This window comes from Dipodomys merriami, unplaced genomic scaffold (genome assembly GCF_024711535.1).
Source record: "Dipodomys merriami isolate MVZ:Mamm:240054 unplaced genomic scaffold, mDipMer1.0.p SCAF_1, whole genome shotgun sequence".
NCBI classification, from domain to species: domain Eukaryota; kingdom Metazoa; phylum Chordata; class Mammalia; order Rodentia; family Heteromyidae; genus Dipodomys; species Dipodomys merriami.
Window position 1 is genome coordinate 115,033,016 of NW_027202270.1, and position 18,075 is coordinate 115,051,090.

General features: G+C 36.0%; 1 protein-coding gene across 2 annotated transcripts in view; it reads right to left on the bottom strand.

Moving 5' to 3' along the window:
* Positions 1-18,075, bottom strand: part of Map4k5 (mitogen-activated protein kinase kinase kinase kinase 5) — a 107,221-nt gene that overhangs the window by 39,873 nt on the left and 49,273 nt on the right. Inside the window, exons 13-21 of one of the 2 annotated variants that reach the window (XM_070027888.1) lie at positions 17,541-17,657; positions 11,458-11,536; positions 8,258-8,316; positions 6,561-6,628; positions 4,139-4,181; positions 3,490-3,643; positions 2,095-2,192; positions 1,772-1,813; positions 729-813 (exon numbers count right to left, since the gene is read on the bottom strand). In XM_070027888.1, the coding sequence (XP_069883989.1) occupies positions 729-813; positions 1,772-1,813; positions 2,095-2,192; positions 3,490-3,643; positions 4,139-4,181; positions 6,561-6,628; positions 8,258-8,316; positions 11,458-11,536; positions 17,541-17,657 (745 nt within the window). Of the gene's footprint in view, positions 1-728; positions 814-1,771; positions 1,814-2,094; positions 2,193-3,432; positions 3,644-4,138; positions 4,182-6,560; positions 6,629-8,257; positions 8,317-11,457; positions 11,537-17,540; positions 17,658-18,075 lie in introns of both variants that reach the window. The other variant, XM_070027880.1, reaches the window with a different exon arrangement.

Sequence of the window (18,075 nt, forward strand, 5' to 3'; positions counted from 1 at the left end):
CACACCGACATTGTAAAGCTGGTTTTGACATGACATTTTGTACTTCTCATTGTGCATGCACCTCAATTTAAAAATATAGTCTAGGGCTGGGAATTTACCTGAGTCGTAGAGTAAATTCCTAGAATATACAAGGTCCTGGGTTTGTTCTTTATTGTGTGTACATACATGTGTGTGTATGTGGTCTCAATTAAAAATGAAAGTTATTCTGGTATTATTTCAGATTTACAAAAATGTTGAGTAATATAAACAATTCCTGGGTAGTCTTAAGGTAAGATTCCATCAATGCTGGACACATTTGCTATTTTTTCATGATTTTTCTTTCTCTCTCCTCTACATCTATTTTATTTTCAGGACAATATAAGGAGAGCTATGAGCATGAAGTCCCTTTAACTCCTCAATATTTCAATGTGTATTCGTTTTTGAAAAAGTCTTATATAACCATAGAACACCAACACCAAAACAACACTATTATGTAATCTCTAGACCTTGTTGAAATTATAAATCATCCTAGCAACTTAATTCGAAACCAAGAATGCAATTAGTTGTGGAGTTTCTTTAGTCTCCTTTAAATAAGAATAGTTCCCATATTCTCATATTTCAATCTAATACTTTTAAACAAAAACCTATCTACCTTTAAAGTAAACAGCCTCAGTTCATTGACTAATATTAGGAGCTTTTTCCATAACAAATATCTTATATGAGAAATATATGAAGTTCAGAAATCTTACCTTTTGTATCAGGATGTATCCAAGAAGTTGCACAATTAATTTTCAAAGGGCAGCCATCAAAAACTTTTGAAAAACATGCTCCCATCTTATTTTTAAAGAAAGAAATGTTGACTTCCTTGATTAGACCATTTTAAATATGCTTAGAAAATCAAAAATGTCAAACTTACTCTTATTTGTATATATTTATGGTTTTTCCTCAAAACAAAATATGTATTTTAACATAATTTAATTCCTTCTACTAAGAGAGTCATAATCTTTTATATTCTACTAGTTTATGAGTAAAATATAAAATTTATCAAACATCTATACATTCAATGACATATTCCTGGAATTTTAAGTTTACTTTTCTTTAGAAACACAATTATATAAAACAAATAATTAAAAAAAGAAACACAATTAATATAAAACAATAGATTCTTTTTCTGATAACATTGTAGTAATTAAAACTACAGTGTAAACTACAGAATAGTGATAACAAATCACTACATCTTCTACAGAATAAAAAGGTACAATTTATAAAGCATCCCATTCATATGATTGTTTGAAACATGTTACAGATAACTCCTTGAAGGGGGCAAGTAACAGGATTAACATGTTTTGCTTTCTATTGTACATAGTCCAGTGAGAAAATGGCTTTAAACTTACATATAGAAGTGGGCACATATTGATATCATCATATTAAAATTAAACTAGCCTTTATAAGTGAATCTGAGAATCTAACTTCCAGTATTTATAAAAAGTATAACACTGTCTAATTTTTTTTTGAGGTTGGCCTAGGTTGGCCTTGAACTCAGAATCTTTCTGTTTTAGCCTCACAAGTAATGGGATTAGAGACATATACCACTATACTTGTCTTGCTTTCTAATTCTAATCAATTCACTCAAATTAGAGGATATGATTTGATCTACAAATGCATTTAATAAGTTTGTATTTTATAACAGCCTTTCTTTTAGTGGCTCTAGATACTTACTAGCTAATATACTTATTGTTTCTAAAGCAATTTTTAAAACATGGCTAATAGTTCACATGAAAATATTCCTTACCAGTACTTTTGGGGTGGGTGGAAGACCATTAATAGCTGGTTTCTGTGGGAAAAATAAAGTTATTAATAATGGAAGTCTTCTTAATCTTTTCAAAAAATAAAAGAAAAAAATTCAGTTATTTAAATTTAAGCTAAAAAAAAAAAAAAGGTGAAGACTTCTGTGCTGCCCAGGCTGCCTCCAAATGTTTAGGCTTTCAGGCCGTCAGTCCCCCTGTGCTCAGCTTCTGGAACAGTTGGACAACAGGCTATCTGCATCTAAAATTAAAAAGACTATTTCCTCTCTATGACAGCTTCAACTAATTGTCAAATGTGTGTTGTACTTACAGGGAAGTCTCTCTTGTCTTTTTTTCTTGGTAACTGTGGCACCTGTGCTGATCCTTCTGTATTTTCACTAATCAGTTTTGAAATACCATCACCATTTCCTAAAGAGAATCATGATTAAAGGTTGGTCACACAAATAAGCACAGTCTTAAAAAAGTAAATGCCCCTTCACCCCACTACTTCCTTTCTTTTGGTGGTTCCTTAAGAGAATATATTCTACTGTGGGTAAATTTATTGTTTGTGTCTTTCTCTAGATTCTACAGAGATTGCACTGCATCCACTGCAGTGTTCTTGGTACTAGGGCTTTAATTTGGGGCCTCACAGGTATGACTACTTAAACTAGACCGCCAGTCCTTTTTCTTTTACTTAGTTTTTAAAAAATAGGTTCTTACATTTATGCCTAGGCTGTCTAGGTAAGCAATCTTCCCACTTATGCTTCTATGTAGCTGATACTACTATGCCCAGATTTTATTGGTTAAGATGGGAATCTCACAAGCTTTTTGCCCAGGCTTGCCTCAAACTGTGATATTCTTCATCTCTGCTTTTTATGTAGCTAGGATTACATGTGTGAGCAACCACACCTGGCTCAGAAGTGTTCTTAATCTATGACAATAATGAATACATCTTTCTACATTGCAAAGAAAAATGAAATCCAATCTATTGACACAGTATCATACACCATGTTAGGCTGTACTGCAAATACAAGTCAGATTTTCCTGCTTCAATGTATTTACTCATTCTTATTTTCCTGAGCATTGGTTTAAGCCCTTTAGTATCCTACAAGAGCCCTCCCTTATCTCCCTCAGAAAGCTCAAATCTTCCATTAAATACATTTATTATTTTAGAAACTGTCTTATAGAGATGATCTCAGGCTGGCCTTGAACTAGCTATGCAACCTTCTACTCCTCCTGCCTCATTCTCCCAACTGCTGAGATTATAGGTGTATACCACTATAGCTAACCCAGCTGTATGTGTACACACACACACACACACACACACACACACACACACACACACACACACACACACACACACACACACACACACACACACACACACACACACACACACACACACACACACACACACACACACACACTTCCATAATTCCCAAGACCCTTGAGAGCAGTAACACATTCATTTTCTAGATTTTATAATACTTTCTAGGCGATTATTAGAGTTGAAGTGAAATGAATCTATTTATAGCCCTCCACGTGGACTTCAATTTACAAAGAACATTTGCAAAGCTTCAAACCATTCATAGGAACCAAAGAAACTAAAGAAAAAAAAATCCTTTAGCACAGGAACAAAATGTCTTTCTTTTCACTCTAATTGATTTACCCAGATCACAGTATCTAGTCGTATGCACTCCAGGGCTTCTGACACTGCCAGCCATACCCATAGAGGATGTATCTGCTACAGGACCACAACTTGGGCTACTCTGTCTTCTGAGAACCTGAGGAGCTCTGTTCTCTGAATCAGGGCAACGTTTTACAGTTGATGATTTTTCTTCATCTGGGAAGTTGTCCTCAGGGTAACTATTTATTCTTGGCTGTACAAGACAAGAAAATACTTTTAAATATCAGTAGGTATCAAAACCCTTTAGAGGTAAAGGCTATCCCTGGTTTTTTTTTTTCTGTGTTAAGTTAATAAAACAAGCAAGCACTGAGTTACTCTACCAACCTAATTATGAACTTCACATGCGATTTATAAAAATCTTCCACATCCAAACTGATAATAAATAATCCATTATTTAATGAAGAATAGTTCTAATGAGGTCAAATATAGTAACAGACAAGTATCATAAATGGTTTTGCCTTTCCTCCATGTAGTCAAGTATTTTCTCAAATGAATAATAATTTTTCTAATACCTACTAAACATAATCTTTGTTACAAAATTTTCCTTCCTACAGTTTACATTTTCATCTTCCTGAAGAAAACAGTATTTATCTAAAATATACTAAAGACAATTGTGAACAAAGTCAAAATCATTTGAAAAATGTTACTGAAACAAGAATTCATTGTTAAAAGTCTTTAAGCAGCTCACCTTAGGAGGTAGGGGAGGTGGTATTGCACGTTTTGAGGTTGATCTAATACACAGAGATAAATATAACTTAGATGGTGATAAATAACTGTAACATAAAATAAAGATAAACTTAAAATGCACTAAAAATGGGAGTATGGCTCATGTAGCAGCCTAGCAAGTGTGAAGCCCTGACTTTAAATTCCAATGCCACCCATAAAGGAAGGAAAGGAAGAATCAAAGGGAGCACACAGCTCTTCCTAAAACTGAAAGCATTTGTGCCCAAGATGAAACTGAATTTTACTTGGACAAGTGATGCGCGATGTGTGTAAAGCAAAAACTACTATAGTAACACGTGGTAGCACAGAGATCAAAAGTAGAGTAATCTAAGGGGAAGGTAATCCTGCTAGTGGAAATAGTGCCAAGTTTTTTGTTGTTGTTGTTTTTTTGTTCAGTTGTGGGGCTTGAACTCTGGGCCTGGGAATTATCCCTCAGTTCTTCAGCTCAAGGCAAGCGCTCTACCACTTGAGCCATAGCGCCAGTTCCAGTTTTCTGAGTGGTTTATTGGAGAGAAGAGTCTCACAGACTTTCCTGCCTGGGATGGCTTTGAACCTGGATCCTCAGATATTAGCTTCCTGAGTAGCTAGGATTACAGGAGTGAGCCACCAGTGCCTGGCTAACAGTGCCAGATTTTGAGCAACCTTTCTGCTAAGGTTACTGGATACACAGAATTAGTGTAATGTTGTACCCCTCAAGAACATAAATTAATGGAAACTAAATATATAAAAGTAGATTTTTACACAAAAAAGTAAGAGTATCACTTGATAACTTTCATAAATGAGCACATGAGGCCTATGAATCAGAATTTGCATTTTAACAAGAACTCTGGATCAAAAACATATTGGAGAGTTAGATATATTAAAGTTTCAGAAGCACAGATATAGCATACTGTTAACACACAGAGATTCTAATCTCAATAATAGGGATTGGCAACATTTTTATAAAGGGCCAGAAAATAAGTATTTTAAGTATTACATGGCATACAACTCTGCAGATGTTGTGTGAAGGCAGTTATAAATAATACCTAAAGAAAATAAGCATGACTGCATTCTAATAAACTTTTATTTATGGACAGTGAAATTTGAATTTCACAGAAGAACATTTCCCCAACTATTAGAAAAGGTAAATACTTTTTTTTTTTGAGGTACTATAAAATTTGAATTCATAGCTTCACACTTGCTCTACCACTGAGCCCAAATTCCAGCCGCCCTATTTTATGTAGTTCTTTTTGTTGTTGTTTGTTGTAGGACTTGAATTCAGTGCTGGGGTGTTATCCCTGAGCTCTTTGGCTCAAGGTTAGCTCTCTATCATTTTGAGCCACAGCTCCAGTTCTGTTTTTTCTGCTGGTTACTTGGAGATAAGAGTCTCATGGAGTTTCCTATCTGGGTTGGCTTTAAACCATGATTCTCTGAGATCTCAGCCTCCTGTGTAGCAAGGATTAGAGGCATGAGCCACTAGCATTTGGCTGTGCAGTTTTTTCATTTCCTGTCTGGGCAGGTACCTGGACAGCAATCCACATATTTTAGGATTCTCTCCTTGTCACTGCTGAGATGACAGGTGCCTGCTGAGATGACAGGTGCCTACCACTATGTTCACATTTCCTGTGATGAGATGGACTCTTTTGGACTATTTTGCCCACACTGGCCTAGAACTGATCCATCCTCACCCTCCCAATAGTTTGCAATTAACAGGTATGACTCAATAGCTCCTGGTAGGAAATTACATTATTAGTACATGGGCTACACAAAAATAGGCAAGAAACAGATTTGGCTCATAGGCTCCAGATCTATAAGACCTAAAATGAATAGCTTGGAAGGCACAAACAGGTAAGTAACAATTCATTGAGGCCAGCTTCCTTGCTTAATTACTGAAGGAAGAATTGGGGCTGACCACAGTTTTTTCCCCCCATGACGGCTGGCAGTTCATCTTTTTCTATAATATTATTGCACATAGTATGTTCTGATTAAAGCAAACATAACAACCTTAATGGTAAGTACATGATGCTTTATGACGATAAAACAAGTCAGAAGCTTTACAATGACAACTTTTATTTTATTTTTTAGAGAACTGATGTTGAAATCAGTGCTTGCTAGGCTGGCACTCTTTTACTTTAGTCATGCTTTCAGCCCTGCTTTTTTGCTGGTTTGTTTTGGATATCGTGTCTAGTGGATCTTTCTACTCAGGGTGTCCTTGAACTACAGTCCTCCATATCTCAGTTTCTTGAGTAGCTAGGATAACAACTATTTTTAGGAATAAAAATCAAAGCTTAGCAAGATAAATTACCCCTTTCAACCAATAGTGTTCTGTAAGTAATAGAATAACCACGTGAAATAAAGTAATTATTAGCCTAAGTAAAATACAGTTACTAATTTCAAAACCAACTTACTTGCCAGTATTTGAACCATCAACAAAAGGATTCCACTGTAATATAAAGTTTGAATCTGATGATATTCCCTGTAAAGGTTAAAAATATAGTTTTAAGTGTTATTTTCATAATAATAAATGTTAATGCTTGCCGTTTTATTTGCTTACAGATATTTTATAAGAAGAACTCCATTTTCATGACTGTGAATTAGATTTTTAAATCTCCAGTTAGATTTGCTTTGCCATTTGATATAAATCAGTTAACATAAATTTAAGAAATTCCACAAACATACTACGTGTGTGTGTGTGTGTGTGTGTGTGTGTGTGTGTGTGTGTGTGTGTGTGTGTGTGTGTGTGTGTGTGTGTGTGTGTGTGTGTGTGTGTGTGTGTGTGTGTGTGTGTGTGTGTGTGTGTGTGTGTGTGTGTGTGTGTGTGTGTGTGTGTATCAAGCTCTCTTTACCAATATGGCAGTATGTTCTAAAGCAAAAGCTGAATGATTTGTATCATTACACCATGGAGAATAAAACAGAAACACATACAGTAAGAAGAACACTACATCCAAATGTTAAGAATGAGGAAATTCATTAACACGATATTCTAAAAACTGTCTTTTATTAATCAAAAATAAAATCAGGCTCAAGCCTATAATCCTACCCACTTGGGAGGCAGGGATTGAGAGCTCATGGTTCAAGGTCACTCTGAGCAAAAAAAAGCTCTTGAACCTCCTTTTCAAGCAAAGGCTGGATGTGGTAGCATGAGCCTATGAGCCTGTTATCCCAGATATGAGGAAGCACAATGTTTGGGCACAAAGGCATGTGTCTATCTTCCCTAGTGACACAGGTAGGAGGATCAAAGTCTGGGGGTGAGGGTGGGAGTGGTGTGTTGGGCATGAGTGGAGACCTCATCTTAAATGTATAAAATGTATACAATGTATAAAGGACTGAAGTTATGGCTTAAGTGGTAGACTATCTGCCTAGCAAATGTGAGGCCTTGACTTCACTCCTCATAAGAAAAAAACGGGGTAAAAATAGGAAGAAAACTTCTAGGCCAACTGTAACATTATCTTATCAATAAATGTTTGGATAAGGGTTAACAAGTAACTGACACTTTTTGGTCTGTTTTCTGGGAATAGCACCCAGGGCTTTGTGGATGCAAGGCAAGGGCTCTGACACCAAGCTACCTCCTCAACTCCACAGATAAAATGCAAGAAGACACTAGGGATTCATGGCTGTAATACTAGCTACTCAGATCTAAGAAGACTGAGATCCAAGGATCAAGGATCATGATCTAAATCTAGCCCAGGAAGACAAGGTCCCAAGATTCTTATCTCTAATTAACTAGCAAAAAGCCAGAAGTGGGGTGTGGCTTAAGTTGCAGAATGCCAGTCTTGCATGAAAAAGCCAGAGAGGGAGGCCCAGAACTCAAGCCCACAAAATAGTAAGGAAATGCAAAACTTTATTTACCACAAACTAACCAAATTGATACAAGATCTTGAGAGCTTAAAGCTGAATATCCAATGCAATGTTTAATACCTACATATAAATCTTTCAAAAGACTCAAGAGGAAAGAAATGAACGTTTGAAGTAGTATAATATTATACTACAGTCCAAATAAATGTCATTATCAACTTTTTCAAATTTTAGTGTGAACTTAATACCTTAATATTCTAAGTTTTCTAAAATTTCAATATGAAAATACTATAGAAGCCATTGTTCTTACCATTTCATCCCGTGCTTCAGTTTCTTTCCTTAGGGGAGGTTCAAATTGTAATCTATCAACTACAAAATACAAAACAAATATTATAAACTCAGTATCTTAAATGGTTAATCTCAGAAATATAATAAGAGGTTTGTATATTGGTGGGAGTGGGGAGAGAAAAGACAAGAAACAGGAGACAAAATATTTTTATTTTTTAACTCTAAAGAAACTCCTTTCTTTATGCTGACCAAAAGAAAGTAAAAATCTGGACTATTTCTAACATATATGCCTAATTCCTCATTTAAATCTGGCCATGAAAAAGTACATTTGATGTAAACAAGATAAAAAAATTCATTTGATGTAGATGCCAATGGAATCACTTCAGAAAAATTTCTCTATAGCTCAGATTCTGTTTTGAGACTAATTCAGGATAAAACTTTATAGAAGACAAGAACTTAAGAAAATTATCTCTATATTACGTAAGAAGAATAAATGATTAGTGGCAAATTAAATGTTGCAGTGGTGTTCAGTAATTTATTATTATATTCTGAGTATTTTGTCCTTGTCAGATTCATTTCAGAACATTCAAAGAGTAACTTTTTATATAAAATATTCTAAAATAGATAAAAAGATAGGTTAGTACCTACTTATAAGGTATAAGAATTTTAAAATTCTAAAACTTAATGTGACTAAGGTCAAAACTTTGTCCCTAACATTCACATCTGAATTAGAAATGTAAGATTCTGAAATATAATTTCAGCAAACAAACAGCATTTAGAAAAATGCTTTCAAATAAGATTTGTAGCAATTTCTAAAAACAAGATTTCTAAAAAGCAATGCAAAGTACTGACATACTTCATTATATTGAGCAAAAAAGATAAATCATAGGGCTAGGAATGTGGCTTAGTGGTAGAGTGCTTGTCTAGCATGAATGAGGCTTCAGTGCCACATAAATTAAAAAATTTTTTTTTTTTTTTTTTTTTTTTTTTTTTTTTTTTGTCGGTAGTGGGGCTTGAACTCTGGGCCTGGGCGCTGTCCCTCAGCTCTTCAGCTCAAAGCGAGCGCTCTACCACTTGAGCTACAGCCCCACTTCCGGTTTTCTGGTGGTTTATTGGAGATAGGAGTCTCACAGTCTCTCCTGCCCGGGCTGGCTTTGAACCGCGATCCTCAGATCTCAGCCTCCTGAGTAGCTAGGATTACAGGCGTGAGCCACCAGCGCCCGGCTAAAAAAAATTTTTTTTAAGTGTCAATAAGGATGGTAAGGGACAACAAAGGAGGAGGCAACAACGCTTGATAAGAAATGTACTCATTACCTTGCTCATGTAATTGTAACCCCTCTGTATGGTACTTTCACAATAAAAAAAACTTATTAATTAAAAAAGAAAAAAATAAATCATGCAATTCTACAAGTGAAAAAAAAGGTGTCAATAAAAGATTGGAAGACATTCCATTAAAATGCAGTACCCACTTTAAACAATAATATAAGCAAGGTATCAATGGTGTGTGCATATTCTTTTAGGTATGTGTGAGGCTGGGACTGGGAGGACTGTGGTTCTAAGCCAGTTATAATCAAAAAGTCCATGGCAGTCCATCTCTACAGAAGATGAGCATGGTGGCACGAACCTGTTACTGTAGCTACAGCAGGACACCTAAAACAGGCAGATAGACACTCAGGTGCACATCTAGTAGGGAAGTGAGACCTATCTCAAAAAAAAAAAGGAAGGAAAGAAGGAAGGAAGGAAGGAAGGAAGGAAGGAAGGAAGGAAGGAAGGAAGGAAGGAAGGAAGGAAAAACAAAGTACAAAAACACATAGGAGAAGGGCTGAAGGCAGGGCTCAATAGCAGAGTGCCTGCCCAGAAAGTGCAAAGTCTTAAATTCTGACCCCAGTATTGGGGGAAAAAAAGACTTCATTAAAGTAATTAATAATTTGTTTAACTTCAGGTAATAACATTTTAATTAAAAAACTACAATTCATATGGAACCGTTTCACTCTTATCAGAGATGAACTAATATTTTTTACAGTCACACTAGAATACTGCAGGGAGGTATGGAGATACATTACAAAAAAGGCATAAATATACAAATAAAGTAACACTTTTTAATAATTAGACTTTTATAGCTAGTAAATTGAAAGACTTAAAGGCATGGTAAGTTATCAACTGATAATACTGAAAAGAAAATGAGATTTAATTTAAATAAGATAAACATTTAATACATCAAAACAAACAAGGAAAGGTATCCTTAAAAAAGATTGCTTTTGACTGGCCTAAAATTATTATAACCATGCTTTACAACACAGAATGCTGCTCATGCCTTCAACTCTGTGTGTAAACTGAATACCCAATTGACCTTTTTAAAAGAAAAATCCTGCTATTGCATTTGGATGAGTCTTTGGTCCATTCTGTAATATATTCTCATTAGTCTCCAGAAGATGACCCTGTTCTAACCATTCTGAAATTAAAAAAACAAAACAAAACAAAACTGATCTGTCCTTATGCAACCAATTAAGAGAGGGAGGGAGAGAGAGACACAGGGAGAGAGAGACACAGAGAGGAAAGAGAGAGTAAACTAAATGAGCCAACTATGTTGGAACAAGGGAACAGCAGAAACAACAGGACTATGATTGTTAAGAGAAGGGAAATCCGCTGTGGTAAGATCCACATTAATCCTAATTTTTTTGCCTGGGAAGCTTCTCAAAGTAGGTCACAAGAAAGCAAATCCCAAAGAAGTCTCTCTCACTGAAGGAAACAAAGAGTGGAACTTGGAGCTGATTAAGTAGTGGGAATCTGAAGGACAAAGTGCCAAAAATAAGAAAGTTGTTCAATGAATTAAATCTCTGGCTGTATATTAAGAGTAAATCAAGGCATGTAAGGTAGAAATAGTAGTTAGAAAACAGCTAAAAGGACACTGAGCAACTGGAGAGCCCATAATACCAGAAAAGATACTTGAGTTTACCCAGAGAAAAAGTCTTGTTGAAAACTCTAGAGAAAGTGGAAAATAGATTTGGAAGGATCAAGCTCCTCTATCAGGTAATTCAAAACTAATTACAAATGATAAACTAAGGGAATTCCAACAAAACCAGAAAAGCAACCCATATTAAAGATATTCTGATATAGTATGTAGTCTCAATTAGTCTGAGATTTTGTAACTTAACAATAATACAAGAATACCCAGCTCAACCCTCCAAAGCCACCAATGAAAAATGTATACCAAACACATACAATTTATTTCTGAAGCTGTCCGTTCAGCTCTGGCATTTCTGTTTGTAGATCTAATGGTATGACGAATGATTGCATGGGGCTGTGAATATAAGCATAATACACACACTTAAAAAATTCAATGACAAAGTTGAAAGGTTAAACTTTCTCCTTTAAATTAAATGAAAACTAATTGACAAATGATTTAGCTACTAAAAAGGTGAATCACAGGAAAAACAAAATAAATACAATGAACACTAAGATACTTTACACATTTATTCACTTATTACGCAAAATGCTGAAGGGATTGATTCAGCAAAGTCAGGGACAAATCTTATCCTCAGAGAGTTTATAGTTACAGAAGATACAATATATAAATATTTACAAAATTAGAGAATGATCAGTGCCATTTATTAAGAAGATAATAGATTCCTACTAAATTCCAGGGGAGGGAGAAACTCCTGTGCTGACCAAAAGGTGTACAGAAGTTCTGAATGAATGATATAATCTAAAGGTGCCTTGAAACACAGCTATGCAGCCATGTGGGAGAAACACAAGCTATAGAAAGATTATGAAGTGATGCAATGAAGAAAAGGAAACTATGGAATGTGTGCAGGCAGCAGACGTGGGTTACTATTTGGGTGCAGTGAAGGTTAGGTGAGGAGATAACAAAGCTGGAAAGATTGGCTAAGGGTGAGTCAGATCATAGAGCCTCTGAATGTCAGTGAGAGCTCTCAGCAAAAGGAAGTTTTTGCAGATTTTATGGCAAACAAGTAGTATCACCAGAGTCGGATTTAAGGGCAATGGTTAAGTACACAAGAGAGCATGGAGGGAAATAGTATATAGAGAAAAAATTACTGCAAGCAAACATAGTTTTTCCATCTAACTATATACTCTTCCTGCTCCTTCAAAGCTGGTGCCTTTCACTCAATCTCTGTATGTCAAATTTCAAAACTCACCGATGGCTCTGAAAGTAGTATTTCTTTCTGGTTTTTCCTCTACCACAATACAGCCATCATACTAAGAGACTTATTTATTTATTTTCTTGGTAGTACTGGCGTTTGAACTTTGAGCCTTGAATTTGTTAGATAGGCACTCTACCACTGGAGCCATGACTCCAGTTATTTTTGCTTTAGTTATAATTTTGAATAGGGTCTCAGGTTTATGCTTGGGCTGGCCTGGACTTTGATCCTCCCATTTATACTTCCTGCATAGCTGGGATGATAGGCATGTAAGACAACAACCAGACTGTATTGGTTGAAATAGGGTCTTGTTATTTTTTTGCCCCAGCTAGCTTGGAATTGTGATTCTTCCTCTCAAGTTAGGTTTACAGGTATGAGCTAGGTTTACAGGTATGAGCAATTGTATCTGGCCATGCCAAAAGACTTCACAAGCTGAAGTGAGCCCATAATTCTGGATTTAAAAAATTCCTCATACTTCAATGCACTAACAGCATCATCAGCTATGATATACAACTTGATACTCCAAAGCTCTCTACTTAACATCCTTATAGCTTACTCTCTCAATTGAATTATACTAGTTTAATGTACCTACTGTAATATCAAGCTCACTGATCTACTACTCACTAAGAGCATCTCCTCTCTCTCTCTCTCCTATCTTTACTTTTCTCCCTATTAAGTTTTTGTCTGCTATTTCAACTTTAAGCAATCTCTTGAAAATATTCTGAATTTCCTTTCACTGTTCACTACAGTATCACAGCAAAATGCTAACCCTGGACCAACTCAATCAGATACCTCTGATTTACATCTGCCATATCAATCATTACTGGGGCAAACTGCACAGTATAACACACTGAAAATTCATTTCATTTGAGCTCTTACACCGCTAAGTCATCCAACCCATTTATTCTCAATTTCTATTTGACATTTCTCTGCATTCTTTTAACACGGTCAGGAGACACACTGCCACATAACAAAGAGAAAAAGAAGTCAATGCTATACTATCATCCTCTTCTGAAGTAAGAAGTTTTACTTTATCAAAAATCAAGTTCCTCATCATTCCCTAGACCTCCATATCTGCTTAGTGATCTTGTTTTTCTTGTATCTTTACTATCACACTGTTTCATAAGCATTTAATCCTATTCAAGTTTCCTCTGCACACATAAAATATGATCAAGCAATCAATACATCCCTTTCCAACACATTCTCCTCTAGCTAATGTTTAATCTTACCATCCCCTCACAACTAAATCTAACAAATCACGGTTTATCTTTTGGTCCTCTCAACTCTTCTGTACCATTTGCAAATTATTCTTTTTCTATTTTTTATTTTTATTTGTCAGTCGTGGGGGCTGACCTCTGGGCCTGTGTGCTGTCCCTCAGCTCTTCAACTCAAGGCTAGCACTCTACCACTTGAGCCACAGCTCTACTTCCGGCTTTTTTCTGCTTATGTGGTGCTGGGGAATCGAACCCAGGACCTCATACATGTGAGGCAAGCATTCTACCACTGAGCCAACTTCCCAGCCCTGCAAATTATTCTTGAAAAGCCATCAAACACAACCACCTATATCCAAAGATTACCTTTAACTTTCCTTTCCTTCAGTGTTTCTACTGAGCTCCTTTGCCTAGTTGATTCCACTCTCACCTCTTTATTTGCAATTCAAGAATTTCTCCCCAAGCTCCAACCACATCTTTGTCTTCTCCAACTGAAATCTTATGTATCATCTTCATCAGTATAAATGAAAGTTTTTCTCCTCAAACTTGATTTTATTCTATTTTTCGTACCTCAGTTATATATCTTATAGTCTTGTTATCACTCAATCTCAAGTCTTCAATAGTCAATTCTCTGAGATAATTCTCGAATTTATCAACTTTTCATCATTATTGCTCTAGCACTTTTATTTAAACTACCATTTTCCTCCTCCTGGAAATTTCAGTAGTCCTTTAATAGGATTTTAGTACAAGACTCACCATTCTATTTAAGAATGCACATTTGGGGGCTGGCAAGGTAGCTCAGTGGTAGAGTGCTTGCCTTGCATGCATGAGGCACTGGGTTCCATTCCTCAGAAAAAAACCAGAAGTGGCACTGTGGTTCAAGTGGTAGAGCACTAGCCTTGAGCTGAAGAGATGAGGGACAGTGCCCAGGCCCAGAGTTCAGGCCCTACAACCGACCCCCCCCCAAAAAAAATGCACATCTGGCTGAGCACTAGTGGCTCATGCCTGTAATCCTCGCTAATCAAGAGGATCAAGATTCTAAGCCAGCCCAGGCAGGAAAGTTCATGAGACTCTTATCTCGAATTAACCACCAGAAAGCCAGAAGTGGCTCTGTGGATCAAAGTGGTAGAGTACTAGCCTTGAGCTCTTCAAGAGCTCAGGGACAGCATGCAGGCCCTGAATTCAAGCCCCACAACTGACAAGAAAGGAGAGAGAGAGAGAGACAGAGACAGAGAGAGAGAGAAAGACAGAGAGAGAGAGCGCAAAAGAGAGGAGAGAGAAGAGAGGAGGAGGAGGAGGAAGAGGAGGAGGAGGAGGATGAGGAGGTGGCACATCTGATTATCACTCCTTTACCTCTAATTGCTTCCTACTGCCAGTAAGTGAAAGCCTAAAAATGATAGCCAGTGTCTAGCTTTATAATTTCATGTTCTATCACTTTCTTTCTTGCTTTCTGCAAGGAAGTGTACTTTCACAAGTACACAACTTTCTCTCCTATCAGTGTGTAATTATTTCCTTTGCTCAGAGCACTTACTCTTCTTCCTTCCTTTAATTTATCTTCAGATTCATAGCTTAATTATCACCTCTGCAGTGAGTTCTTTCCTATCCTATAATATGCCCCCACAGCACCCTATACTTCCAATTCCACAAAAGTTATCACACCTTGTTGATATTTCTGAACTTTGTGACTATACTACCAGCTCTATGAAGGCTGGCATAGTGACAGGTAGTGCACTGTAACACCATTACCTGGTAGAAGGTTTTTGAAGGACTAAAAAGAATGGGAGCATCATTCAACAGAAACAGAATTCAGAAAATAGGAAGAATTTGGGGTACCTTGAAAGGCTATATACGGAATAATAGAGGGGTTTTCATATTTGCACAATTGGTGAGTAATGTCATCTAAGTCTTCATTTATGCTATAAGTTTTAATAATGTTTGAGCCTATAAATAGTGACAAATAGAAAAAATATCTATATATGATTTTTTAAGTTTTTACATGAAAGTTAACATTTAATAAAATATTCATTTAAGAGGGTTATACTGTATACAAGGCATTGGGGAAACTAAGATTAGTTTTTAAAGCCTTTCTAATGACTACTTAAACATTTAAAATAAAAATGATGGCATATGAAGCCAGAGAGTGACCTTTGGAGTTAGTTTGCCTCTGGTTCTGCTACTTACTACCCATATGATTTTGAACAAGTAGTTTGTAAAATTTTTTAGTAAATTCTATTCTTTGTCACCTACTTGTTCATTTGTAAAATGAGGACATTAGCAATTGTACCTACTACAAAGGACATTTGATTATCAGGTGAACAGAAAGGTATTTGGCACATGAAGAGTACTAAATGGGTGCTAGTTAGCATGCACAATAATTATAAAGTATAATATAAAGCTTAAAAACACCAAATTTAACATTTCCTTTCCTAAACAAATAAATTAACACATAAGCTTTAGTTATATATTTTTGCCAAAAATAAAGATAGAAATATAAAGGGAAATAACAACAAAAAGGGAAATGAAGAGACTGATTCAGAAAAACACAGAAAATTTAAAAAAGGAATTATAAGAGGAAAGAAAGAAACACAGGAAAGACATTGGAAAAAAACTTAATTTTATAACAGGAAGACCCTCATTCCTGATTTTCACCTTGCGTTGTTATATGTAATACATTCAAAATTAATTCTATAGTTATTTACTGAGAATAAGCACAGTTAGGAAATAGTGCAATATTATTATATAAGCAACAGTAATAATAAAACTTTCTACTGAATATTTCAAGTTGGATCCTTAAAATTAGTTGTATTTTGTTCATAGTCATAAATTGATAAACCATAAAAATGAGTAACTGGATTTCAAATGAGTCTTCGAGAAAATTAATGTGCACATGTGTCCTAGGCATTTTTTTCTTAGTTCAAATAGTCTTAAAATGTCTACTTCTTACAACCAAGGTGTCCTTCATAGGAAAATCAAACTGTTACTAAAAGCTAAGGTTTCAGAAGAAGAAAGTATCCTCTGGATTTCAAGGGTATGTGGAATGAAGCATATTTATACTTCAGCTACCTTTCAAAACTTCAAAACTTCAGGCTCTAGTGGCTCACATCCTATCTACTCAGGAGGATGACATTGAAAGGTCATGGTTCAAAGCTAGTTCAAAGAGAAAAATTCTTGAGACCTTATCTCCAATTAACTATCAAAAAGGTAAGCTCACATGGCAAAACTCCAGGTGTGAGCAAGCAATGTGAGTGAGAGCTCAAGGCTTTGAGTTCAAGCCCCCAAAATGACATAGAAAGACCCCCAAACAAACAACTCTCCAAAACTTTTAACTCCCAAACTTCAGGCAGCCAGGAAGAGTAGTAACTGGAAGGTAGAGATTCAGAGGATTGTGATTCTGAGGCTAGCCTAGTCAAAAAAAGTTAATGAGATCCTATTTTAATCAATAAACTGGTGTAATAGTAACTATAATTTCAGCTACTTTGGGGGGCTGTAAGTAGGAATCATTCCTCAGCAAAAATGCAAGACCCCACCTAAAAAATAACTAAAGCAAAAAGGGGTGGTGGTGGATAAATGGCTCAAAAGTGGTAGAGGTCCTTCATAGCAAGCACAAGGCTCTAAGTTTAAACCCCAGCATTACAAAACAAAGGAAACAAGACAAAAATAAAAACACCCAACTTTACACAAACAAATTTGGAAAATAAAAGAGGTCTCATTAAGGAGAATCAATCCTAATTCTACCAACAGGCTATGAGTATTATACCAGTATAATAAAACATAAATTGATAATTATATGTAAGATACATGCAGTTCTCATTGTTCTCACTGATCTTTGAAGGTAAATCTATTTTAACTAAGTTGAAAGAGTATATCAGAATGGAAGCTCTGAAGCTACATTAAACATTTATTTTCAAAGATTAGGTTGTAAACACTTCATTACCTCAAAGTCATCATCATCTCCTTCAGTGTAATGTGCATGGTTGTCTGGATTGTTCACTTTATCCAGCAGTTCAACAGCCAGGGCCCTTGAGAGACCTGGCTGCCCAACAAAAGTATGCTAAGTGAAAAGGAGACACAGAAAAATCAGAAATATACCTACTTTATACAAAATATAATTTGTTCTTTTTCTTCTGGAACTAGCAGAGACAAACATGAGAGTTTATTAATATAAGTATACTGAGATTTATTACTGCTATTAAAAAAAAACATTTCTGGGGGGCTGGGAAGGTGGCTCAGTGGTAGAGCGCTTGCCTTGCATGCCCGAGGCCCTGATTCCTCAGCACCACATAAGCAAAAAGAAAAAAGCTGGAAGTGGTGCTATGGCTCAAGTGGTAAAGCACTAGCCTTGAGCTGAAGAGCTGAGAGACAGCGCCCAGGCCCAGAGTTCAGGCCCCACGACCGGACCCAAAAACAAACAAACAAACATTTCTGGTGTTAGATTTTAAAACAATAACTTCAGCCATGCCAATTGTGTT